This window comes from Geotrypetes seraphini, chromosome 10 (genome assembly GCF_902459505.1).
Source record: "Geotrypetes seraphini chromosome 10, aGeoSer1.1, whole genome shotgun sequence".
Taxonomy (NCBI): domain Eukaryota; kingdom Metazoa; phylum Chordata; class Amphibia; order Gymnophiona; family Dermophiidae; genus Geotrypetes; species Geotrypetes seraphini.
In genome coordinates this window covers 5892269-5917370 of record NC_047093.1, presented here as the reverse complement: position 1 = coordinate 5917370, position 25102 = coordinate 5892269, and the positions used below count along the sequence as shown (strand labels likewise).

The 25102-nt window shown below is 46.5% G+C and overlaps 3 protein-coding genes across 10 annotated transcripts in view; 1 reads left to right on the top strand and 2 right to left on the bottom strand.

The window, feature by feature from the left end:
• SLC26A11 (solute carrier family 26 member 11) overlaps positions 1-3428 on the bottom strand; it is a 30990-nt gene extending 27562 nt beyond the window's left edge. For all 3 annotated transcript variants that reach the window (XM_033961382.1, XM_033961383.1, XM_033961384.1), the window contains exons 1-2: positions 3000-3428; positions 2728-2920 (exon numbers count right to left, since the gene is read on the bottom strand). In XM_033961382.1, the coding sequence (XP_033817273.1) occupies positions 2728-2920; positions 3000-3194 (388 nt within the window). In that variant the 5' untranslated portion in view covers positions 3195-3428. The remainder of the gene's footprint in view (positions 1-2727; positions 2921-2999) is intronic.
• An 8-nt stretch (positions 3429-3436) lies between these two features.
• SGSH (N-sulfoglucosamine sulfohydrolase) lies at positions 3437-8139 on the top strand. 2 transcript variants are annotated; one of them, XM_033961385.1, is made up of 8 exons: positions 3437-3590; positions 4064-4224; positions 4440-4545; positions 4720-4870; positions 5386-5542; positions 5679-5760; positions 6104-6307; positions 7385-8139. In XM_033961385.1, exons 1-8 carry the CDS (start codon positions 3509-3511, stop codon positions 7942-7944), a joined length of 1503 nt encoding a protein of 500 aa, XP_033817276.1. In that variant the 5' UTR covers positions 3437-3508; the 3' UTR covers positions 7945-8139. The 2 variants fall into 2 exon arrangements, with proteins under 2 accessions (XP_033817276.1, XP_033817277.1); XM_033961386.1 differs by lacking the exon at positions 4064-4224 and having other exon boundaries at positions 3474-3590; positions 7385-8135.
• A 1923-nt stretch (positions 8140-10062) lies between these two features.
• Positions 10063-25102, bottom strand: part of CARD14 (caspase recruitment domain family member 14) — a 53447-nt gene continuing 38407 nt past the window's right edge. For all 5 annotated transcript variants that reach the window (XM_033961646.1, XM_033961643.1, XM_033961647.1 and 2 more), the window contains 9 exons: positions 24525-24714; positions 24278-24404; positions 22175-22412; positions 19801-19864; positions 18890-18986; positions 17970-18143; positions 14979-15100; positions 13897-14012; positions 10063-12990 (listed from right to left, as the gene is read on the bottom strand). In XM_033961646.1, coding sequence (XP_033817537.1) covers positions 12792-12990; positions 13897-14012; positions 14979-15100; positions 17970-18143; positions 18890-18986; positions 19801-19864; positions 22175-22412; positions 24278-24404; positions 24525-24714 — 1327 coding nt within the window. In that variant the 3' untranslated portion in view covers positions 10063-12791. The remainder of the gene's footprint in view (positions 12991-13896; positions 14013-14978; positions 15101-17969; positions 18144-18889; positions 18987-19800; positions 19865-22174; positions 22413-24277; positions 24405-24524; positions 24715-25102) is intronic.

The window sequence follows — 25102 nt, the reverse complement described above, 5'->3', positions numbered from 1 at the left end:
TCTAGTTACAAACAGGAAAGAATGAATGCCGAAATTTGAGGATATAGTAGGGTGTGGAGCCCATTGACATCATTTATTGAGTCACAATAGTTGTCGTGTACCTTTTCTTTTTATCTGACCTCCTTACACATCCAGGGAGAGGGGAAAACATTATAATTATTATTCATTATATCTATTTTATTGAAATTATACATGTGGTTTTATTTTCATTAGTTAATGGGAGGAGGGGGGGTGAAAATGTTTGTTTTTTTAACTATTTGTATATTTAAAGTGCTTTTGTTTGATTTGATTATGTTTAAATTCATTGTATTGCACTGTTAATAATTGAAAACTAATAAAGATTTATATAAAAATAAATAAATAAAATCATGAGTTTGAGGCTTGTGCAGATGGGGACAGAGCTTGCAGGGACAGAACCCGCGGGGAATCGTGCCAAACGAACCTGATTGAATTTTTTGATTGGGTGACCAGAGAGCTGGATCGAGGACATATGCTAGATGTAATTTACTTGGATTTCAGCAAAGCCTTTGATACAGTTCCTCATAGGAGGGTGGTTGATAATTGGAATGAACTTCCACTTCAGGTGATTGAGGCCAGCAGTGTGCCGGATTTTAAAAGGAAATGGGATACACACGTGGGTTCTCTAAGGAGGTAAAATCAAGGGGGGTAGGTCAATAGAGTGGGCAGACTTGTTGGGCTATGGCCCTTTTCTGCCGTCATCTTCTATGTTTCTTCTATGTTTCTATGTAAAACCAGAGGACATAATTTGAGGTTGAGGGGTGGTAGATTCAAAGGCAATGTTAGGAAATTCTACTTTACGGAGAGGGTGGTGGATGCCTGGAATGCGCTCCCGAGAGAGGTGGTGGAGAGTAAAACTGTGACTGAGTTCAAAGAAGCGTGGGATGAACACAGAAGATTTAGAATCAGAAAATAATATTAAAGATTGAACTAGGCCAGTTACTGGGCAGACTTGCACGGTCTGTGTCTGTGTATGGCCGTTTGGAAGAGGATGGGCAGGGGAGGGCTTCAATGGCTGGGAGGGTGTAGATGGGCTGGAGTAAGTCTTAACAGAGATTTCGGCAGTTGGAACCCAAACATAGTACCGGGTAAAGCTTTGGATTCTTGCCCAGAAATAGCTAAGAAGAAAAAAAAAAAAAAAAAATTTAAATTGAATCAGGTTGGGCAGACTGGATGGACCATTCGGGTCTTTATCTGCCGTCATCTACTATGTTATGTTACTATGAATGGGGACAAATTTGTCTCCTTGTCATTCTCTAAGGAGAAACCTATATCTAGCGGCATTTCCCATCCCTAAATGACACCTAGTCCAACCTGTCAAACATTTATCACCTCTGAATTCTCAAACCAGGATGCAGCATCTCCAGATAGTGCTACAATTGGGGGGGAGCAAACCAGTGGAACATAAAATATAAACCCAAAAGCCCTGACCTACAAGTGGAGAAAATGCAGAGCTTTGTGGAAGCTGGAAACCAGCTGTTTGTTGCAGGTTTCTATCTCTCGCTGGGTCTTTGTCAGGTAGACGCCAACGTTTCAGCCACTATGCTGTGGCTTTCTTCAGGGTACGCTCTGAAGTCTTCAGTTTGACTTTGTAAGTAGTGGATTCACTGACCTGATTGGGAACAGGGCAGTTCACCAATCTGAATTTTGGCGGGAAAGTCAGTTGATCAGAAATTTGAATTTAGTTGTATAAGTCCATAGAATGGAAAAAGTCTATGGTAGGTTTAAAGATGTTGTTCCCGTGGAGCCGGGTTAGATGTTCTGACCAACTGATTTTCCCGCCAAAATTAAAATTAGTGGACTGCCCTGTTCCCAATCAGGACAGTGAACCCATACTTCTCCCTCTGTATCCACGGGGGTTAGGGGCGGAGCAGGCCCACGAATATTTAAAAGACCACAAATAATATTCGGGCTGGCTCTGACCCACCCCTGCTTCCTCCCGGCATCCCTTACGCCTTACCTGGTGGTCTAGCGGGTTTTTGGGGCAGGAGCAATCTTCCTTCGCTCCTACCCCGCGCAGATCACTCATAGGAAATGGGTGACGTGAGGTCTCGTCATAGTCTCGAGAGACTACGGGAGCTCATGGCAGCCATTTCCTATGAGTGATCTGCACAGGGCAGGAGCGAAGGAAGATTGCTCCTGCCCCAAAAACCCGCTAGACCACCAGGTAAAGCTTAAGGGGGGGGGGTCTAAGAGGGCTTAAAAATATTCTGAAAAATGAAAATGGATCTAAAAAAAAATTGCGGATTCAGAGGGAGAAGTGTATTTCCAAAGTCATACTGCAGACTTCAGAACATGGTGGCTGAAATGTTGGCTTCTACCTGACAAAGACCCAGTGAGACCCGGAAACCTGCAACAAGCACGATGCCAGCTGCGGAAACCCTGAGAGAACTGCAAACCAGTTAGGTTTCTCTTTAAAAGTTCTCCTGGTAAGAAGCCAGCCAGACTAATGACGCCGAGTGCCCTCCCTGTGTACAGACACCTGTGTCCTTAAAGAAAACCAGAATTTCAGCAGAGCAGATGATCAGATCCTGCCTCTCCTCGCAGGTAAAGCACAGAAAGTGGGGGAGCAGATGAGGATCCCTGGGGTGGGGACATAGAGGAAGGCTATAACTTGCTGGAGCGGCGAGTGGCACCTCAGAAGAGAGGCAGGAAAGTGCAAGACCCATAGGAAAGGCCAGAAGAAACCCACCTGCATGCAGGACTTACCAAGGCAGAGCAGACCCATAGCTAGTTGGATACAGCCAGAGAGAAAGGTCATCAGGACGGCAAGAGCAGGGTCCCCAAATGTGTAGAACGAGACCAAGAGGGACATAATGGCTGTCGGCCCAAGCGTCACATCCTTGGACGTTCCCATCAGACAGTAGACGAAGCAGCCCATAAAGGAGGAATAGAGCCCATACTGTAGAGAAGGAGAAAGAGCTGCTTAGTGAAGGCTCGAGAAGCCAGGCTGTGATTTGAACAGGTTCAAGGGCGCTTACCTGGGCAGGTAACCCGGCCACGTCAGCGTACGCTAGAGCTTGTGGCACTACAGTCAGTCCAACCGTCAGCCCAGCGATGAGATCCAACTTCAGGCAGGGCAGGGAGTAGTGGGGCAGCCACCGTAGGATGGGGAAGCTCTTCTGGAGGGTCTGGGAGGAACAGCCGGGCGGCCTCTGGGGGACCCCAGCACTCATCTTGCAGCACTTCTTGGCTTCTCATTTGGTGTCACTTCATCTGGATGTCATTTTCTGTGATTTGGGCTACCTGGGAAAGTCTTTGTTCCCGGGATCGGAGGTGGGGGGGGCTCTAACCCCCCCCCCCCGGAGTGAGGGGCAGATGGGTGCAACTTACCGGAGCCGAACACGGCAGGTCCCGGGTCCAGAAGAACTTCTCTCCCCCCCCCACCCTCGGAGTTCTTCGTCACTGCCTTGCCCGGCTCATGTGATCGGCGGTGGGAGGAGCTAGTCCGGGAAGGGGGCGGGGCGGAAACCGGAGCGGGCTCTGCACCATGGCGGTCGGGGGCTGGCTGTTGCTTCTCCTGCCCCTGCTCGTTGGCTCCAGCCCCGGCAGGAACGTGCTGCTGCTGCTCGGTGAGTGGCTGGGCGGATCCGGGGGTCCGGATCCGGATCTCGGGGACGTTTGAGGGGCAGGTCTGGGGTTTGGGACCCAGACTATTTGCTTCGTTCTAGACAGTTGAATTCAGAGCCTGATGTCTGATCTCATTTTTTAGCTCTAGATCTCTAATTGAGAGGGTTGTCTTTTTGGGGAATTGATTCGGGGAGGGGGTTGGGCTTAGTGATTTGGGCGGTGCTTCTGGATCTCTGTGGTCCGAAGTTCCTATTTGCTCTGCACAACTAAGTAATTTGGTTTTTATAATCTGAATTCAGAACTAGCACAAGCTCTTGGTGGGATGGGGTGGGCTCAGTACCAAACCCCCCCCAAAACAACCCATGCACTGTGAAGTTGGCAGTTGAGTTATCCACCCCCTTCCCAGATCAGCTTCTGGCCAGTGGGGGAGAGACTGTCCTTGGTCAGGGTATAACCGTGACCCCTCTCCTGACAGCTGACGATGCCGGCTTTGAGACTCAGGTGTACAACAACAGCGCCATCGAGACCCCCAACCTGGACGCCCTGGCCCAGCGCAGCCTGCTCTTCCAGAACGCGTTCACATCTGTCAGCAGCTGCTCCCCCAGTAGGGCTGCCATCCTGAGTGGCTTGCCCCAGGTAAGGAGTGACCCTGGGCTCAGCAGCAAAGGCTGGAAGCGGTTCTCAGGGGGGGGGGGGGTTGCTAGGAGATACATATCTCTAGTGGATAAAGTACAGTGAAAGGAAATGGAATAATTCCTGACAAGCTAAATATGAAAGGGGTAAATCTGATTGGGTGAGACTGAAAGCTACAGTACATCGGTGCCAAGAGACTCATTTTTCTCTCTCTCCAGCACCAGAATGGGATGTACGGGCTGCATCAGGATGTCCACCACTTTGACTCCTTTGACCAGGTGCGGAGTCTGCCCATGCTGCTGGGCCAGGCCGGGATCTACACAGGTAAAGATGCTCGTGCCTTCTCTGCTCTCCTTTGCTATGTGTGATCTACTGGTGTGAAGAAAGTCCCAAACCCAGAGCTCTGTGATATCATAAAATAACCGAATAACTGTTTGTTTGAGAACCTCCTCCCGCATTTCTGCTCTCTTTTCCTGAGTCGCCGTCTCTCCCTCGCAGGTATCATTGGGAAAAAGCACGTGGGGCCTGAGGCGGTATATCCCTTCGACTTTGCATATACAGAAGAGAACAACTCTGTCCTGCAGGTGGGGCGCAATATTACCCGTATCAAGCTTCTGGTACACAAGTTCCTGCAGAGTCGGCAAAACAGGTGAGGCGAGAAGAAGAGAAGGAGGAAGTAATGAAGAAGACAAAAGGAGGGAGGAGAGAGGAAGAATTGGGGAAGATGAGAGGGAAAGGGAAGAGGGGAAGAGAGAGGAACTACTGAAGATGAGAAAGGAAGGAAAAGAGAGAGAAGTGAAGAAGATGGGGAAAGAGGGAAAAGACAAGAGGAGAAGGGAAGAGAGGGAGAAGTGGAGAAAGGGAAGAGAGAAAGAAAAGAAGAGGAGAGGGGAAGAGGGGGTTGAAGTGGAGAAAGGGAAGAGATGCAGAAGACAAGAGGAGAGGGAGAAGTGGAGAAAGACAAAGGGAGAAAGGGAAGAGAGAAGATGACAAAGGGACAAACTGAGGAGTCAGAAGGAGAAGGAGATGTGAAGAAGATAAAACATTAAAAGGAGAAGGTGGAAAACAGAAGGGGAGAAATGGAGACGAACCAGAGAGAAATGCAGGGATGAGAGGCAGCCAGGACTCAGTGCCTTACCTCGGGCTCTTTTTCGCCTTCTCCAGGCCGTTCTTCCTTTATGTTGCCTTCCATGACCCCCACCGATGTGGCCATTCCCAACCCCAGTATGGAGAATTCTGTGAGAAGTTTGGGAATGGGGAGAGTGGGATGGGCTCCATTCCAGACTGGAAGCCGCTGTACTACTCGCCAGAGCAAGTCAAGGTGGGACACGGGTGTTTTTGCAACTGGATGACTCTTGTCTGTCTGCAGTGATGATATTGGGGGGGGGGGGGGGGGGGGGGTTTGTAAGGGTTTTAAGCTATCACCGATCCTCTTTTTTTGTTCTCGGATTCTGCAGGTCCCAGATTTCATTCCTGACACCCCAGCGGCTCGGACAGACATTGCTGCCCAGTATACCACTATTAGCCGACTTGATCAAGGTACTAGTGACATGAAGTGGCCACCGTGAGCACGGGCTACTGGGCTTCATATTCTGAGTGAAGATGGCCAGTTAGGGAAGAAGGAAGGGCAGGGCTTAGGTACTCTGTGACTCGCCCCATATTATAGCCTTCAGTTGATTTGCCCCCACCCAGGAATGTGCAAAGAGCTCTGATGCAGGGCTGGTGTTAAGAGTGGCAACCAGAGCAACTGGCCTGGGCTACCATGGCACAGGGGACTCCAAGCTCATCTTAAGGGGGGACTTTGGGGCTCCCGGATATCTAGCACTGGTCTGACCTGCATGAGACATTTGCCGTGTTCAGCAGCTTCTGTCTTTGCCTTCAGGTATTGGCTTGGTCTTGGAAGAGCTGCGCAGTGCTGGGCTTGAGAACGACACTTTGGTGATTTACAGCTCGGACAACGGCATTCCTTTTCCTAACGGCAGGACCAATCTCTACAGGTCCGGCACGGCAGAGCCTATGCTGGTATCGTCTCCACGGCACCATCAGCGCTGGGGTGAAGTCAGCCAGGCCTATGCCAGCCTCCTGGGTAAGACTTTTTCTGTCACAGGTTGCCCAGTATTCACTGTTAAAACAATGTAGCATTTTGCAAGAATTTACTGCAGAGGTGAAATGGCTGCTGAAGGATAGGCTGTGTTTCTCTCTGTGTGCACCATTAGGAATCTCCTAGCAGAACCGTGCAGAGTGCATCAGCAGACCAGTCAGCCTTTTCCATATTCTGGCACTCCCCTCAGCCCAGGGAGTAATTTATTTATCTAAAATGCCTCTCCTCACTAAACATTAAGGGCTGGCGTCTAACCAGCATCATTGCCAGCGGCTGCTGATCACATGTTAATCGTGTGACGACGTCGTTTCGAGAATGACGCCTCCGGCAAAGACAGGCGCCAGAAATGTAGGCCAGGGTTTTCCAGGCCTGCGTTTCCAGTGCCTACCTTTGACGTGAATCATGCCCCCGCCTAATGCCACTTCTGCTGTTAGCCACGCCTAGACTGGCATTAGTGATTCCAGTGCCGTTGGCGCCTTGAAATTAAAAAGTCATTTAAATGGCATTTTTCGCTGAGCTTGGTGCCTGCCGTTTAGAGAATCCAGGCCTAAGTAGCTTACACTATAAACCATATAGCAATACGGTCTTAAAACATAACAATGTAAAAAAAAAGTCACTAACCATTCATTACCTTTTAAAAGAGAATAAACCTACAACCTCGGAACTCATTGGACGGTTTCAACTTGCTTTCGCCGTCTCGGTGGTGACTTTCTGCCAGGTCACTGACTTGGCCATTAGCAAAGGCAGGTGCTCCCCCTACAGATGGGGCAGCTGATGGGACTTACACAGCCAACCGCCGAAAAAATGCTTCAGGAATTGGAAAGGGGATGTGTGGAGAGGAAGAGAAGAGCGGTGGGAGGGAAGTGAAGACATCCCCCCTCCCCACATTGTTCTGAACTCTTTCTCTGCTCTCTCCTCCCTCTACCTCCTGACCCAGTCCCTTTGCCTCCCCCATGCCTGGTCCCATGTTCCTACCAGCCCTCTCCCCTCCCCCCATGCTGCTCTCACAGTTCTCTCACTCTCTCATGGCTGTTGCTGTTCTTCTGCTCCCCTTTCTTTCAGATCTCACCCCTACCATTTTGGACTGGTTCTCCATCTCATATCCCAGCTACAGCATCTTTGGCAACAAAATGGTCAAGCTGACGGGAAAGTCCCTCCTGCCGGTCCTGGTGTCAGAACAGCCGTGGGCCACTGCGTTCAGCAGTCAGAGCCATCACGAGGCCACCATGTACTATCCGATGAGATCCATTCAGCAGCAGTATTTCCACCTCATTCACAACATCCATTTCAAAATGCCCTTCCCCATCGACCAAGACTTCTACATCTCGCCCACATTCCAGGACCTGCTCAATCGGACCAAATCGGGGCAGCCCACCCACTGGTTCAAAACCCTTCACCAGTATTACTACAGGGAGCGCTGGGAGCTATTTGATCAGAGCAAAGATCCAACCGAGACCCAAAATCTGATCTCTGACCCCCAGTACAGAGAGATTTTTCAGCAACTGAAGACTCGGCTATTGGCTTGGCAGTGGGACACGCATGATCCCTGGGTGTGTGCACCTGATGGTGTTTTGGAAGAGAAGCTGAACCCTCAGTGCTGGCCACTATACAATGAATTGTAGGAGAGGGTAGGGAGCAACACTGAAATGCCCTGAGACGGAGGGACATGGCAAAGCGGTGCTCTCCGTAGGGCCGTCTTCTGCTTCCTTGCTTTTTACCGCTCCAAGAAAAGGAATGACTTTAAGAGCATCACATCCCCTGTTAATAAAATCTACAGTTTGCATAATGTCATAAGTGTACTGGAAATATATATATATATATTTATTTTTTTTTTTTGGGGGGGGGGCCGAGTCTTTTCTATCCAAGTATCAACATGCATGTGCTGGAAAGTCCCTTAAATGTTTATGGAGACCCACCTCCCACCTGCTGGATCAGATTGGTACTGCAAGAGATTTATCCAGATTGATTTATATGGGCTGTGGCTGAGAATAAGACCATTCTTTAGGGCTAACAACCTAACACTAGTTATCCCAGCAGCATATAAACTAATCCAAAAAACTTTTATATAATACTGCTTTAAACTGGAACCTACATATCACAACACAAAGCCCAGTATTATCCAAGAACTCAGGCCTCAGAAACGGAGCCTACGCTCAGTCGTGAATAACAAACTGGAAGGATCCGCGTAGTCAAACAGCCCCTGCTCCAATCATTGGCCAATAAATACGGCTTATTTGAAAAAAATTTTTAAACATATTTTTTTAAGCAATTTAAAACTCTAACATCAATTAAAGAAATGTCTTGCATATGTGGTAGCCAGGATTTGAAAAAAGGACTTATCTCAGAGTTCAGCTTATTTTGTCTGCCATTTGTGTCTTATTTTGCCGACGCGGCCACGTTTCGCGGGAATTTTAACATCCGCTGCGTCAGGGCCATCCAGACACTCAAAATCACAGGCTCAAACCATTCCACCCGTCACAAATTTGTGACGGGTGGAATGGTTTGAGCCTGTGATTTTGAGTGTCTGGATGGCCCTGACGCAGCGGATGTTAAAATTCCCGCGAAACGTGGCCGCGTCGGCAAAATAAGACACAAATGGCAGACAAAATAAGCTGAACTCTGAGATAAGTCCTTTTTTCAAATCCTGGCTACCACATATGCAAGACATTTCTTTAATTGATGTTAGAGTTTTAAATTGCTTAAAAAAATATGTTTAAAAAATTTTTTCAAATAAGCCGTATTTATTGGCCAATGATTGGAGCAGGGGCTGTTTGACTACGCGGATCCTTCCAGTTTGTGATTCACGACTGAGCGTAGGCTCCGTTTCTGAGGCCTGAGTTCTTGGATAATACTGGGCTTTGTGTTGTGATATGTAGGTTCCAGTTTAAAGCAGTATTATATAAAAGTTTTTTGCATTCTTTAGGGCTACCATATTTGTAAAGTCAAAAGAGAGAACACATGACCCCACCTCCACCCTGGCCCTGCCTCCCACCAGTCTCACCTTTCCCCTATTTCCTTAGGATATGACAATGCTAGGTAATGTTAAGATACAATATTTAAGCATTTTGCACTCTGCCCTCTTCATGAGAATATCTGAAACAAAATAAATTAAACAGGTCCCATTCCCTTTCTCTTCCTCCAGCTACCCCCTGTGCGCTTTTCTCTCTCTCCACAACCCCTTTCTTTGCAGGTTCTCTTTCTCTCCCTTCCTCCAACCTCTCCCCCCCCCAGGGATGCTTTTCTCTCTTTCTCCACAACCCCCCTCCCTGTGGGTTCTTCTCTCTCTCTCTTGCCAGTTCCCCCCTCTCCTGGTGCTTTTTTTCTTTCTCTCTCCACAACCCCCCTTCTCTGTAGGTTCTTCCTTCTCTCTCTCCCTCCACCCCGCAGGGGACTGGTCTCTCCCCTATCTCCTCTTTGGGCCATCCAGCAGCAGTAGCGGGGTGAGCTTGCTGTTGTCAGCCTGCCCCGGAAGCTGCCTCTCTGGAGTGAGTTTGTGCACCCGTGTAGGTGGGCACTCCAGTGAGAGGGCTTCCAGGACAGGCTGACGGCAGCAGACTCACCTTGCTGCTGCTGCCGGTCTGCCTGAAGATTCAGTTTCAGCGGAGCAGAAGGTAGGTGGAGAAAAGGGCTAGAGGTTCAGCAGCATGACACTTTCTCCCTGGATATGTCTGGGTAGATTTGGACGTTTGTTAACCCTACGGCTTTCCTGTAAGTGAACAACTCAGACCCCCAACACTGAAAAAATAGATAATTTTAATTTAACAAAAAGTGCAGAATTTACAATGTATCCAACTATCACAAAGCTGAATCTAGGGTCCCTCAGGACTTCAGTACAGTGAATAATTTGGCCATCGCCTGCTGATTTTTCACCCTGTGGACTGGGAATTGCAAAAGTTGAGAATTCCAGAATTTAGATAATTAGCAGAAAGCATTCCAATGTCAGCCCATCATCTGTTCTAATTGCGTGCATCATACATGAGCCAAATGTGTTCAGTAAGGGAATTTCTGGAGAATAAGGATTCTGGACATAAAGATGCCTTAGTCACTGAAGAAGCTTTATGCAGACAGATGTGCTTCTCACAGAGAGAGGGGTTTTGTTTTGTAATTAAATAAGAAGTGCATTGATAAGCAGAGAGACCTGCATCATCTCTTCTTGGGGCTGAGATAATGCAGACGGTCCAAGTAACTGCAGAGGCGAGGCTGGATTTAGGTCCCATGAGCGCAAGGGAGCGCCCTCTTTCTTAGTCAGTTGCATTCAGGTAGAGTGGATTTCTTCCTGTCTTTGGGGGTCTCACAGGCTGAGACAACGGAGGGTTAAGTGAACCCCTGGGTCTCTGGCCCCTGCTGTGATCATTAGACTGCTCTTACAACAAGGTTCTGAAGGGACTGGAGATATCTGATGATAACCCCATCCAGACTGTCACTGCAATGACTGGATATGTTTGGAGGAGATGAAAAAATAAAGAAAAACACCCATTCAGGTGCAGTTTAAAACTTCCTGATGCTAAATCCAGGCTCTAGGTCCAGCTGAGGTGAAAACACCAAGAAGCAGGAGGAAATGTTAAGCCAAACCAATATAAATAATGACAAGAGAAATGTTTCTATTTACAGACATCACAAATATGGGCTATCAATGCAGCTGTTAGGCAGGGGGAGTATGTAACTCCATGGCCAGGGGGACAAGCTAAGCCGGTCATGCAGAGAACATAACAGGGAAGAAAACTCCATCTCCCAGCATGCAGAGGGTAAACCCAGGACTGACTGAGCTTGTCCCCTGGATATGGAGCTACAGGTTCATTTCAGATAGTCCCATATTTTCCACCATAAACCAATCTGCCAGTCTATTTTGGATTTTGAAATGTGAAAAAACCCAAAACATCAGAAGTGGCTTGAGGACAACATTTGTTTCTGGTATTCATGTGATGGGCTCTGAAACAATCAGGAAAGCTGGACTTTGGCAGTGGTTCCAAACCCGTCCTGGGGGAGCCCCAGCCTATCAGGCTTTCAGGATATCTGCGCAATGCATATTTGCATGCAAATCTCAATCTTGACTTTTCATTGCAGATATCTGGAAAACCTAACGGGCTGGCAGGGCAGACGTCTCGGACTGCTGTGTGATCACCTTAGTCCTCCTAGGGGGCAGCATCCCACCCTGTCTCCCTGTGGACCTCACTGGCAGGTGTAATTGTGTTCATTTGGCACTTTTGTGTTCTCTTGGAGGCTGCGTTTCTGTATTGTTATAAGTATGTGTCACATCCTCAGTAGGAAAGCAAAAGAATAAGTTGCCTTCTACAGTTGTTAGGTGTAACTTGTACTCAGGTCCTTTCCAGGTAGCAGTTCTTCAAGGAGTTGAAATGACAACCTACTCCAGGGTGCCTAATGCTGCTTTTGTTTAGGAGGAAGAAAGAACTTTATGGTTGGATGGTGTTGTCTGACCATTTTAGACCAGCTCTAGATGTGGCCCCTGTGGGCTTTAACAAAAAAAAATTTTCTTCCAAACCATGCACGGGGATTACGGGAATACAGTGGGTCTCCCGCGGGGATCCCCCAAGGTCCACAGGACTCCCGCGGGGATCCCCCTAGGTCCACAAGACTTCCGCGGGGATGGAGGCTGGTTCTCCGGGGTTCCCACGGAATGCCAGCCTACCTTTCTTCCAATGTTCCCTCTAAGCTTTTTCGACCCCTCAGTGCACCAGTTGCTGATTGCCACTCACACGGGAGAGCTCTGCACATGCACCGATCAGGGAGACAGAGCTGGAGCTTGATGGCCAATCATGAGCACTTTCTTGTAGAAGTGCTCCCAGACTGGTGGATGTGCAGAGCTCTCCCAGTAGTGAGCCTTGGCGTGAGACCTCCCCTCAAGAATTTTGCTGGCCCAAGCCTGCCACCACTCACTGCGGCTGTGCAGAGGAGCGCAGGAGAGACTGGGCAGCATAACTGTGCAGCTCCAGAGCCAGACTACCCTGAATTAAACTGCTTCAGCCCAGCAGGTACCAACATTAAATATGTAACTTTAAAAAAAAAAACAACAACAAAGAGCAGAGGGGAAGAGAATTGCTACACTGGGCATCTTCTTTCTGTTCATCAAATTCTGCCTTAAATCTACTTCTTTGGGATAGCATTTTGGGGAGAGGGAGGGAGAAAGGGTATTGGTTTTATGCCTGTTCTGGCAGATGTCTGACTTTTGTTTAGAATTTTCTGTAAAACTCAATAAAAACTAAAATCAAAACTGTCAGAACTAATTGCTGCTTTTTATGGGGACAGGTCATTTTGAGGGCATATGGAGGGGATTCTTTGCGGGCATGGAGAAGATTCTGGCGGGGACGGGTGGAATTTCTGTCGCTGCACAGAGGGTGCAAGCACAGTAGAGTCTGCTCTCAGGCTGATTCTGATAATATGAAACTTTTCCAGGTCAATATCTTTTTCAGGCCTTTGATGTCTCCCCTTCTCGGGGACACAGGAAGCAGCACTACATGTGGGGATCTTGATGTACCCACACAATGTGTTTCTGCTCGTCAGTCACTGCCTCCCTCACGCAGCCAAGCAGAGAGTCCAGGTCATGCCACCTGTCTGGAGCAATTGTGCAGTGCAGGTAAGGCAGAGAATCCAGCAGCACCTCCTCTCTCCGCGAGCACTCCAGGAGCGCGTTGGGCCGTTGCAGAGGTTTCCTGAAAGGAAGCAAGAGGCCGTGTGAAGAACCGGGCAGCAAGTTCATGACCCTAGTTCCGCCCCCCCCCCCCCCCAACATGAACTTCATCTCGTCTTCCCCGAGCTCGAGGCCGCATCTGGAGGGCTTCTGAGCATGTGCAGATGCCATGTGATGATGTCACGTCATATCTGCCCTCCACACATAGCCCTGAGCTCGGGGCCTTCCAAAACCCAGACAATTAAGAAGAAGACACGTCCAGGTTTTCCCAGACATCTGGTAATCCCATTAATGGGGAGCCCTGAGACCCTTTCATTACAATTAATATGTCTTTGCAGCTATTCTTCTAATAATAAACATGCTTCTCAGGTTCTGATGAGGCACAAATCCAACAGCTCAATATTCAAAGGGATTTAATTGGCCACAAACGACATCTAGATGGTTAAATTGCCTGTTTGAGGCTAATCCGTCATTTTCAGCGGCATCTATCTCAAAAGCAGCTAATTTGGGGCATTCTGGGATGGACTCGGCACTGCAGAAATAGGACCCCCATAAGTTAGCTGGCCCCGCAAACCTGGAAATTCAGTGGCAGTGTCTGGACGTGGCCTACCATTACATTTTCCGGTTTAATGCCAATGGTTGCCAGCAAAAAGCTGATCATCACTGGCTGAATATTGAGCCTCAAAATCCTACGCCTAAGGCCTTTGATTCGTCCTCACCTAGTGCACGTCAAAAGTGTAAAAGATGCCCCCTACTGTCCAGACACAGACTATGGAGGGGAGACTCTTGAGCAGGGCACAGTTGATGGCACAGTCGCCCCTGGGGGATCCCAAGCCGGTCAGATTGTCCATAAGGAATGTGAATCTATCTCATGCTTATTCATTGTGGATAGGTTTAGGAACGGATGCCATCGGTCTCGAGTACTTACTTCAGCTTTTTGGCGTTCTTTTCACTGACAGGAATGTGCAGGACGATGGGGTAGAGCTCCATCCGATGAAGAGCCCTCACGCAATCTACGCTCAGATCCAAGAGGCAGTGAACATTCTGTGGAGAAGAGAGGCAAGCACAGGGAGAGTTTATCATACTCTGGCCTCCCATACTTTCTCACAATCTCTCCAGGGTGGCCCCTCTCTCCCTTCCCAGCCAGGAAAGGGTCACTCGTCTCTCTTAGGCTGTGGAAAACGTGCACCTCAGGTCAGTTTCTACTGCTTTAGTTGGGTCATCAGTCTCTAGCTCAGGCTACTTATCTCACCAGGGAGCCCCCTCCTCCTTTGTATCGGGAAGACATGGCCAATTCCATATTCTGAGAGGTGACATTTCTCTGGCCTCTGCTGGCTTGGGTTTGGGGGGTCTGAAAATCTTTAATTCACATAAGAACAAAAGAATAGCTATACTGGGTCAGATTAATGGTCCATCAAGCCCAGTGTCCTGTTTCCAACAGTGGCCAACCCAGGTCCCAAGTCCCTGGCAGAAACCCAAATAGCAGCAACATTCCAAAGCTGAGATTGTGATGTCATAACGCTTTATTCCACCAATGCCTAAGAGCCAACCTCATCTGTGATGTCACAATGGCACGATTGTGCTATATTTGGATCACATAAGAGCTGCCATACTGGTACAGACGGAAGGTCCATCAAGCCCAGTATCCTGTTTCCAACAGTGGCCAACCCAGGTCCCAAGTACCTGACAGAAACCCAAAGAGTAGCAACATTCCAGAGCTGAGGTTGTGATGTCATAATGCCTATGAGCCAACCTCAGCAGTGATGTCACAATGGCTTTATTGTCCTATATTTGGATCACATAAGAGTTCCCCTACTGGGTCCATCAAGCCCAGTATCCCGTTTCCAACAGTGGCCAACTAGAGTCCCAAGAACCTAGCGAGATCCCAAGTAGCAAAAATAGATTCAATGCCGCCCGTTCTAGGAATAAGCTACATGGTTTGGTCTGGAAAGTCCTATTTATCAAAGTCTGCTCTTTTCAATGAAAAGCTGAAGGGTTTCTGTTTTATACCTTCTTTATTAATATATCCATGGCTTGTCGCGTGATGCAGCAGTGAAATGCCTCTCCCACCACCTCTCCAATGATGTCACCGTTCTGCTGACACGTTTCATATTCTGCATCGCTAAGGAACTCTGGGAAAGAGGAGGGAAGAGGGTCAGAGCAGCTCCTCCCCAGGGACTGGGCCCTACTTCTGGCCAGTGATTCCATAATAGTAAACAACATTTAGACGAGTGGATCATTAAATCTGTTCTCAGATCCTGGCCCTTAAAATGCCAAAACAGGGTCTCGTCTCCAGAAAATTCCTGCATCATTGTAGAATGTCGTATAATTTATCATTAGAGACAATAATCCAACAGCATAATCACCTTCAGATTTCTGTTTCTTTGCTGATTTTTGGCTATATTAGGGGGGGGGGCTTTCCCATTCGTAGCTATGTCCGTCAGTCAAGTCTAAGTTGCGTGTAAAGTTCCCCCATAATTATGGACATCACATAGAATTTTGATTAAACGATTAATCAAATTTTTAACAAACTAGAACTTGAAACTATAAGTTTTAATGTACAGGGGAGGCAAAAAAGAAAAAAGCGTAACCCCCTAGAGTTTTTTTTGCTGTTTTTCTCAGCAACCGTTTGAAATTTAAAGGTGAAAATTTACAGCTTTGTTTGTTACCATCTACATTTTACAGGCCAAGTGAAATTAGATTATGTTTTAACAAGGTGAAGTTGTAAACTTTTGAATGTGATTTTCACACATTTCAAAAATGTTTGCTCTGTAAAACTTTTATGGACAAAAGAGTCACTACTCTGAACTGTCACTTAATCAAAACGAGCCTCAGACACACGGACTGAATATAGGTCCTTTTAGCCAATGAGGCAACATGTCCTTAATCATCGGAAATTCAGTCACAAACTCAGACATAGTCCGAGAAAAACCTGAACCCCACCTGACTGTACAGTCACACAGCGGTTAAAGAAAACCCAAAAAGCCAAGTATGTCGTAGTGGGTCCAGAACAAGATAGCCGGGCTTCAGTGGTAGCGCACACTTGATCCCACAAGCAAAGGAAACCCAGCCCTGTAAAACTTCCATTATTTGAGAGAGAAAACAGGGGTCCCAGCTTACTGTTGACAACTTTTGTCTGGGGAGCAACGTTGGAGGTCGATCACAAGCTCTACCCAAAGCTGCAAACAATCGTCCAAGTCAAGGAAGCGCTGCAGTGCAGATGATCTGGGACAGCCCGAGGGGGGCTTTTAAGAGCTTCTCAAAGCGACTGAAGGCCTGTGTTAAAACTGGGGGAAGAAACTTTGGCTTAGATTCTATAAATAGCCGCTTAAGTTAGGTGCCTAACTTAAGTGTATAACGCAGTTTAAAAAAAAAAAAAAAAGTACCGTGGGCGTCTGCATAGGATTACCAGATTTTATTTTAATAACATCCGGATCCCAACCACCCCAAGTCCCTCCCCAAATCTCACCCTAGCCCCACCTCCCAATGCCTGCTCTCGTCGGGCAGGAGGGCATCTGCGCATGTTTGGACACCTTCCTGTCAGATGCGATTTCGAGGAAGCTTTTCGAAACCTAGACAAAGTGCCAGAAAGGAGGACATGTCCGGATGTCTGCATTTCCGTTCCCGTCCCCCCCCCCGGCGTATTTTGTGTATTCCTATACAAACTATTTTCTAAAGTTTTGTGTTTCAAGTACGACAGCGCCATCTTGTGGACGTACCATTACGCTCCTGAGGCAGGCCTCTGTTTGGAGGCCAAAACACAGACCGTGTCAAGTCACGAAAACTAAGGATTTTCTATTTATGTGTTGATTTGCAATTTTATGAAATAAATTTGGTTGGGGTGGGCTTTGCTTGCATGGGGTGTCTTTACCTACTTCTTTTGCTTCACTTACAATACCGTATGTCACTGTAAGCATGGCGCTGGACGTCGTAAAGTGCCTTTAAAACCCTGGCCTACATTTCAGGCTGCAAGTCGACAAACGGCACCATTGCATGATTGGCTCATGATCGGCGGCTGGCAATGGCGCCTTTGAGCATTCTCAGGAACTGCAAAATTCTGACACCTGGTTAACTGTATCATTTCAATGACATTTTATTGCGTTTTAACTTGAACATTTCAACGTACAAAAATCGCTAGGTGGTAACGGTACAATATCAGTATCTTCATCATAGCTTTAGATAATTAAGGGGTCCTTTTATTAAGTGTGCTGAGGCATCCGTTATATTCTATGGGCGCTTTAGTGCGCGCTAATCTTTAGCTGCGTGCCTTAATAAAATGACCCCTAAATGTTGTTTAATAGGAATGATGAATAAATTTCCCTTTGAAATTCAGAGGTTGCTGAGAAACGGCAAAAAATTCGGGGAGGGGGGGGTTATGTTTTCAATTTGTTGTTACTGTGTGGGTTGGTTTGGTTTTTTTTGGCTTTGTTTGGTGATGGTTTAGTTCTTGGGTGTGTTGTACCTTTTGCATTTTCTTTGATTACATATGTAACCTTGGAACCCGCTTAGCATTGTTGGATTTGCGGGATATAAATATTTGAAATAAATAAATCATCTTTCTGTGCATTAATGTGGTTTTCTGCACATAAAGACAATTGAAGGTGTATTTATAATTCTTTTCCAAAATGAAACCAGATGTCCATCTCTTTAGGCTACACGCTAACGCCTCCATAGAGCTTGCGTTAGTATTTTTCGTGTAGCGTGCACTAAAAACGCTAGCGCTCCTTCGTAAAAGGAGCCCATAATTTCCAGCACCAGGCCATGTATTTTAATCCTGCTGCCCATCTCTCAATGGAGTGACAAACCACACCTGGCTCCCGTCCCAGCCTCTCCATGTCTTTAGTGGTTAAGGCTCATACAGAGGCTAACTGGGAGCCATTCATTTCATAGTAGTAAGTACTTAATGACCCTGTGTCACAAGAAATGGACTCCCTCTCCCCACCAGGCACTGCAAGACCCTCTCCCTCCCCCCCTGTCTAGGGACAGGCATTGAGCACATACTTGGCTCACACTTGGCAAAGCCTTTGCTGTTCCTCAGCTTCTCATTTAGGATCCTCCCAAGCAGTGAGGGCATGAAAACAATGGGACGTAGCTTGGCCGGCCTGTGCGGTTTCACGATGGAGTACGGCATCAGGGTGAAACAGCTGCCAGCCTCAAGGTGCACACCAAAGGGACCTATGCCATAGAGAGGAGGAGAAGACTGTTAGCGAGGCGGAACCCCAAGTCTCACTGTTAAATAGCAAATGACTTGGGAGGAACATACATGTGCTACATTGCAGTCGTATCCCTAGCATACGAGTACATGCCAGAAAGTGCAGCTTTACATTAACTTGCCACAGAAGTGTGTCTACATGAGATGGTTTGCTTTTTAGAACAGAAGAATAGCCTTCCTGGGTCAGACCAACGGTGGCCAATCCAGGTCACTAGTACCTGGCCAAAACCTAAGGAGTAGCAACAGTCCATACAGAATCTCAAAGAATAGCAAGATTCCGGAATCCCAGAGAGTCACAAGATTCTAGAATCCCAGAGAGCAGCAACATTCCATGCTACCGATCCAGGGCAAGCAGAGCCTTCCTCTATGTCTTTCTCAATAGCAGACTATGGATTTTTCCTCCATGAATTTGTCCAAACCTTTGCCCTTTATGGGTTGGTTTCATTTTCTTAAGACTGCTTTGTTTATATTGTTGTATTAGGAATTGTTTCATCGACTTCCTCAAACACTTTGATGCTGGGTATGAAAAGTAGTTCATTAAATTTAATAAACGTAACCGATGTATCTTTACCTAAATGTATACCTGTGACCTTTCATAGCCACAGTCTGTATAGATCTGTGAAATGCTATAGTGCCATATAGAGGAGGAACAGAGAACTACGAGGGCTCAAGGCTCATCGCAAAGAATGAGGAATGACCAACTACTTGCCTTCATTGATGCTGCTATCGAAGGAGGTCCACAAGGGGTTAATCAAGCTCCTCCTTGTGCTGACAACCCGAATCAACTTCTGGGGTCCTGTCAAAGGCTGGAGGTTCAAGAAAGGCAGGTGAGCAGAGGACATTGAAAAATAGGAAGAGCAAGACCAGTAGAAAGTTCATCTTTAGATTAGAAAGTGCGGTAGACATGCAGAGCGCACCAGCCACTATCTGCAGTCGTGTGTACCTAGGGTAAGGTCATTTGAATCTCTTGCTTCATACATAGCACTCCAAGTACACGTGTAATGCACCAGACACGTAACTCACTCTTAACTGTAAACCGCTTTGAACTGTCAGAAGCTATAGCGCTATATCAAGTTTTAATAAACATAAACATGCAAAGCAGACATGTGTATATTGCAACATACATTAAACATGCAAAGCAGATGTATCTATTGCAACATACATTAAACATGCAAAGCAGACGTGCATGCATTGCAACATATATTAAACATGCAAAGCAGATGTGCATGCATTGCAACATACATTAAACATGCAAAGCAGATGTGCGTGTATTGCAACATACATTAAACATGCAAAGCAGACGTGCATGCATTGCAACATATATTAAACATGCAAAGCAGACGTGCATGCATTGCAACATACATTAAACATGCAAAGCAGACATGTGTATATTGCAACATACATTAAACATGCAAAGCAGATGTATCTATTGCAGCATACATTAAACATGCAAAGCAGACGTGCATGCATTGCAACATACATTAAACATGCAAAGCAGATGTGCATGCATTGCAACATACATTAAACATGCAAAGCAGACGTGCATGCATTGCAACATACATTAAACATGCAAAGCAGACATGCATGTATTGCAACATACATTAACACAGGCTTTCTTACCTTCCGTGAAGCTGAGTTTTGCCATGTCATGTCCTGGATGGCTCTGATCAATAGCTGCTGCGCCCTGGAGTAAAAGAGAGCAGAGCAAAATGTGTTTTTGCATGACGTGTTATCGGGGGAGGGGGGAGGGATGGCGAGGATAGAGCACTCGGAGATGGCATATGCAAGAGATACCCACTGGCATATGGGAGGGGAGAAGGGACAGTCTCTGACACATACTCCTGAGAGAAGACCTGATGGTATCTAGTACTTAGAGGAAGTTCCTGGGAGATTTGCTCATACAAGTCTGAAAGCTATTGGAGTGGTATTCTGCGAGGTCCACTAGGTGTCTTTCTGTCGCTGGAGGAATTCGTATCTGAGGGGATGGAAAGGTAAGGGACTTGCCCAACATCTGAACTAAGCTCCCCCAGTTTGCAATCTCCAGCTCTAACCATTAATAATAATAATAATAATAATTTATTTTCTTATATACCGCCAAAGCCATGGTAGTTCGAGGAGGTTTACAACAAGAGGCGCTGGACAGTCAGCGACATAGCTATGAATTTGGTATACAGAATACGAGAAACAATGAACAACAAATTCTTAGGTGACAAATCGGTTGAACAAGACGCCACTCCTGAGAAAGTTACTCCATGTTTCGTAGTTAGTGATGGCTCCTGAGTGAGATAATTACTGATAGCAGTTAGGGTTACCTGACTCTTTGAAACACACCCCTAACCTCTATTTCTACCCCACTGCCTCACTGAATGTGCCCTTCACGCGACTTACAGGTGTAACCAAGTCTCGGTGCTAAACTATGCAAGATCTTATCTCCCCACTACATGTCCCGACACCAAGAATGCCTAAAATTGTCCCTTACTTTGACTGTATTGTCATTCTAGCTGCTTTGCTTATAGGGCTTTTCCTTTGCCCTGCGACTGCACTCAGCCCCCAAATCATGTCTTCATTTCTCCATGCAGTTCACAAGAGTTATCCCTCTGCTTCCATTCTTCCCTTTAATCTCTTATTCTGAATATCATATATGGGAATTTGCATCCTCGTTGGCCCAGTACCCAAAACATGTGCACAGCAATTTCAACTACTGCTCTTCATCCATTTGATCAGTTGTTCTGTCAAGTTGTAACCTTCAGGGAGGACAGTCTAGAGCAGGGGTGCCCACACTTTTTTGGCTTGCGAGCTACTTTCAAAACGACCAAGTCAAAATGATCTACCAACAATAAAAATAGTAAACATATACCCCCTCTTGTACTGTGGTGCGCTAGCCGATTTAGCGTGCGCCCATTGTATTCTATGGATGCGTTAGCATTTAGTGCACGCTAAATCAGCTAGCGCGCCTTAGTAAAAGACCCCCATATTTATTTATATATATATCGAGTGCACCTCTTCTGTCCTCCAGACCTCGCTCCATTCCCCAACCAACATCTCTCTGTCCTTCCAGCTTTTCTTTCTCTCTCCTCCACCCCTATTGGCAACATGTCTCCCTCCTCTGTTCTGATATTGCAACTCTTTGTTCTTCCTCAGGGTCTCTCCCCTTCTGTCTCTTCTGTCCCATAGCCCAATATCTGTCCCCTCTCTTCTGCCTTCCCTTTGTTTCAGGTTTCTCCCTCTCTATCTTCCTTCTGCTAACATTTTGAGTCCTCCCATCATTGGTCCAGGTCTTTGTGTCTCTCACTCTCTTTGTCTTCCCCCTCCCCAGGGCCTGGCATCTCTCTCTCCTCGGTTCAGAGTGTTTCAACCTCTCTAAGCCCTCTAGTAGTCCAGGATCTGCCTTATCTTCCCACTCCCTTTTTGTTCAAGGCTGCTTTCCTGCCCCTCCTCAAGGTCCTTTTGTCTCTTCTCTCTCCCCCCCTCCCCGATCCAGCGTCTCTAAGGCAATCTCCCTCCTCCCTCGCAATGGGCCCAATTTTACCCCGACATGTGGGACCTTATCTCCGCTGCTTCCATCAGACTGGATCATCGAGCTGCTTCCCTTAGACTGGATCCCTCACCTCCGTTCTTCCCTCTGGCCTATCACAGTTGAAAGTTCATTACGGCAGCCTGCAGAGCGAACGTAGCATGCTGCCATCAGCTTCTGTAGCACGTTCCCTCTGCCGTGGTCCCGCACCTCCTCTGACGTTGGGGGCGGGACAGCGGCAGAGGGAACGTGCTACAGAGGCTGACGGAAATCTGCTATGTTCGCTCTGCAGGCTGCCATAATTCCACTAGTTTAAAGGTGAGACAGTGACCGGGGGAATGCTAGGGAGAACATTGGCTCTGTGAGCTACCGGCGTTGCCTTTGCGATCGACCGGTAGATCGCGATCGACGTTTTGGGCACCTCTGGTCTAGAGATTTGTCTAAATAATAATAATAATAGCTCCTGGAAGAGTTTCTTACTGATAATAGTTAGGAATGATGCCGCTCTCCATGTGGCTCATGGTATATGGGCTGACTCGATGGGCACTCCACTGGCATTTGCCCTCGTACATGGTATCTGTGATGTGGAGGATCTCGTTGCACTGCACCCGGAGGCTGCACCCTGCGGTTTTCTCCATGCTCATATTCACCCGGATGTAGAAGGAGTCGCCTGAAGTCACTATTTCATTCTCCATTTCGTTCACCAGTTTCCGGTATCCTGAACAATGGAAATGCCAGACCAGGTCACTTAGCAGAGCGTTCCTGATGACTAATAAAGGGCCTGCTCAGATCTTTTTTAAACGCATCTATGGTATTAACTTGGCAGTAAATTCCACAGACTAAGGAGTAGAGAATGACACGGTGACAAAATTCATCACCGTTCCCGTCACCGCGGATAACCGCGGGAAACTATCTTCATGTCATTCTTTAATGAAAGAGGGAAGAATCAGAGTTTGAATGGCCACAACCACTCCTACTATAAACCGCATCGAGCTCTACGAACGTGGAGATGATGCGGTATACAAACCTAAGGATTAGATTAGATTAGATTAGAAGGACTGAGGTTGAAATAGACACTAGAAAATGACATGGGATTATTTCCCGCAGTTATCCGCGGGGACGGGGACGGTGATAAATTTTGTCACCGTGTCATTCTCTACTAAGGAGCTGTAAAAGCGACTAAAATTGTTTCAAATCTGCTAATCAGTTTTTCGGACTTCCCCTGATTCTTGTTTAAACATCATTTTTATTGGTTCAACATCACAATATACAAACAGAAATTTGAACATTTTCCCAGCTTGAAAAGAAAAATGACCATTCCTTGGTAACCAGCTGCATTTTATAAACCTCTATCATATGGACTGGATTGGATTGACTGTTTTGATTAACCGCTATTGACAAAAAGTGAGGGTAAATAATAGAAATCACCTTGTTGGTACAGTCCTTGGTTTTAAATCAGCTGGATTACTGCGATATAATTTATCTTGCAGGCATTAAAAAAAAACTTTCCAACCTAAGACTTATCCAAAACGCTGCGGTCAGACTTATTTTCGGCCACGTGGAGGTACGTATCATCTTTAAATTGGGCTGCATTTACTACAAAGTATCTCTAGGTCAAGTCCTGCAAATATTTGGCTAAATCGTTTTATATTTCGGCCCTTGTAAAATTCATCCTTTTTTTACATTTCCACCCGTTTCGGGTTGTAAATTTTAAAAATATCTTGAGCGCACACTTTCCTCTCAAGCTGCCACTTGAGATATGGAGTTCAAACATCTATTATCATCCTCTACTTCTTAGTTACATTTTAGGAAACGATTAAAAACTTATTTGTGCTCCAAATTTTTGTTCCTTCGTCCATTTGTAGCTTTATTATTTCATCTTTTGTTAACTGCATAGAACTTAATTTTCCTTCCCCTCCGGTTAGAGGATGTAAATTTAAAAGACATCATCTACATCTTTTCTCACATCAGGCCGCATTATGGGGTAAAGATCTGGAACAATTGCTTACGCCTACTACTTATGGGGAATTTAGGAAACGCCTAAAAACATATCTGTTCCTGAAGTATTTAGGCAACTAACCTGCACAATCTTATTCCACAATAACTGATCCCTAGAGATGTTAATCACTAGCTTCTAACTTTGTTAACTCCACTCAATTTGTAGCATTTTTAATTATTGTAAACCGCATAGAACTTCACGGTCCTGTGGTATAGAAACTGTTATTATTATTATTATTAACGGTTATGCGGTCTAGAAATTGCTTTTATGCTATGTTATGTGCTTGTATTTTCCTTTTCAACGATTTGCTGCAATTCTACGAATTTCAGTTACAAAAAGCCTCATTAAAAAGAACAGTTTTTAGTTCTGATTTAAAGAATCCCAAATTAGATTGTGTAAGGAATTTGAAAGGGTGGGGCCACGAACTAAGAAAGAAGAAATTTTCTGTATGAAGGAATGACTAACTGTTCTACGGATGAATATGGACTGAAAATTTGCTCGTTTGTCATTAAGGTTTTAAATACATTCTCTTCCTTGTGTGAAGCTTCTTGTAAATACAATCTATAAGAAAGGAGATGACTTACTGTCAGTGCTGAACCTGATGGAAAGGCAGCAGAAGCCCTTCACCCTCTTCAGAATCCAGAGGGCTTCCTCTAGCGTGGCGTCTTCCAGGATCGCCTTGTACGCCGGGTCCATAACATCGTAATCCACCTATGAGGCACACAGGTGTGACAGATAGAATAAGCCCCCCCTTCTGATTTGGTTCACCCCAACGATAAAACAACTAGCAAGAAGACATGATGAAAACAGGCAGAGGCCAGGGTTCCTCACCGCCATGATCTGACTTCCCGGGACTAGAGCCATTGCAGAGGCAGCTGAGCCAGCGGTGACCTGGTGAATAAAGACGCCAGTTTGGTTTCCACCGATGATGCTGATCTGCTCCAAGAGAGCATCTCCTTGGAAGGCAATGACGGTAGTGCGGCTCAAAATACGCCTGGCGTACCGTCTCCGAGAAATCATACTAGAGGAATAAAGTGCAGGGAGGGAAAATTCTTCAATAGGTTTGATAAACACAAGTCAACAGGAGACGATGTAAGAAGGCAACAGATGTCAATGAAACAAATCAAGTCACACAAGACTTTGAATAGCCAGCCATGAAGGATACAACTGCACTGGCCCTGATAGGAAGGTCATTCGGGGATTTGGCCCTGAGCTGCTAACTGTGAGTGTCTGACAAGCTTTAGCTACTTCTTTGAGATAAGGTTTCCAATTCCAATTCCTTATGCCCCCCTCTCGGTTACTAAGATCCAACAGTCAGAACTTATTTACTATTCCATCCATTAGGGAACTAATTTATGACACTACATAAGAACATAAGAATTGCCGCTGCCGGGTCAGACCAGCGGTCC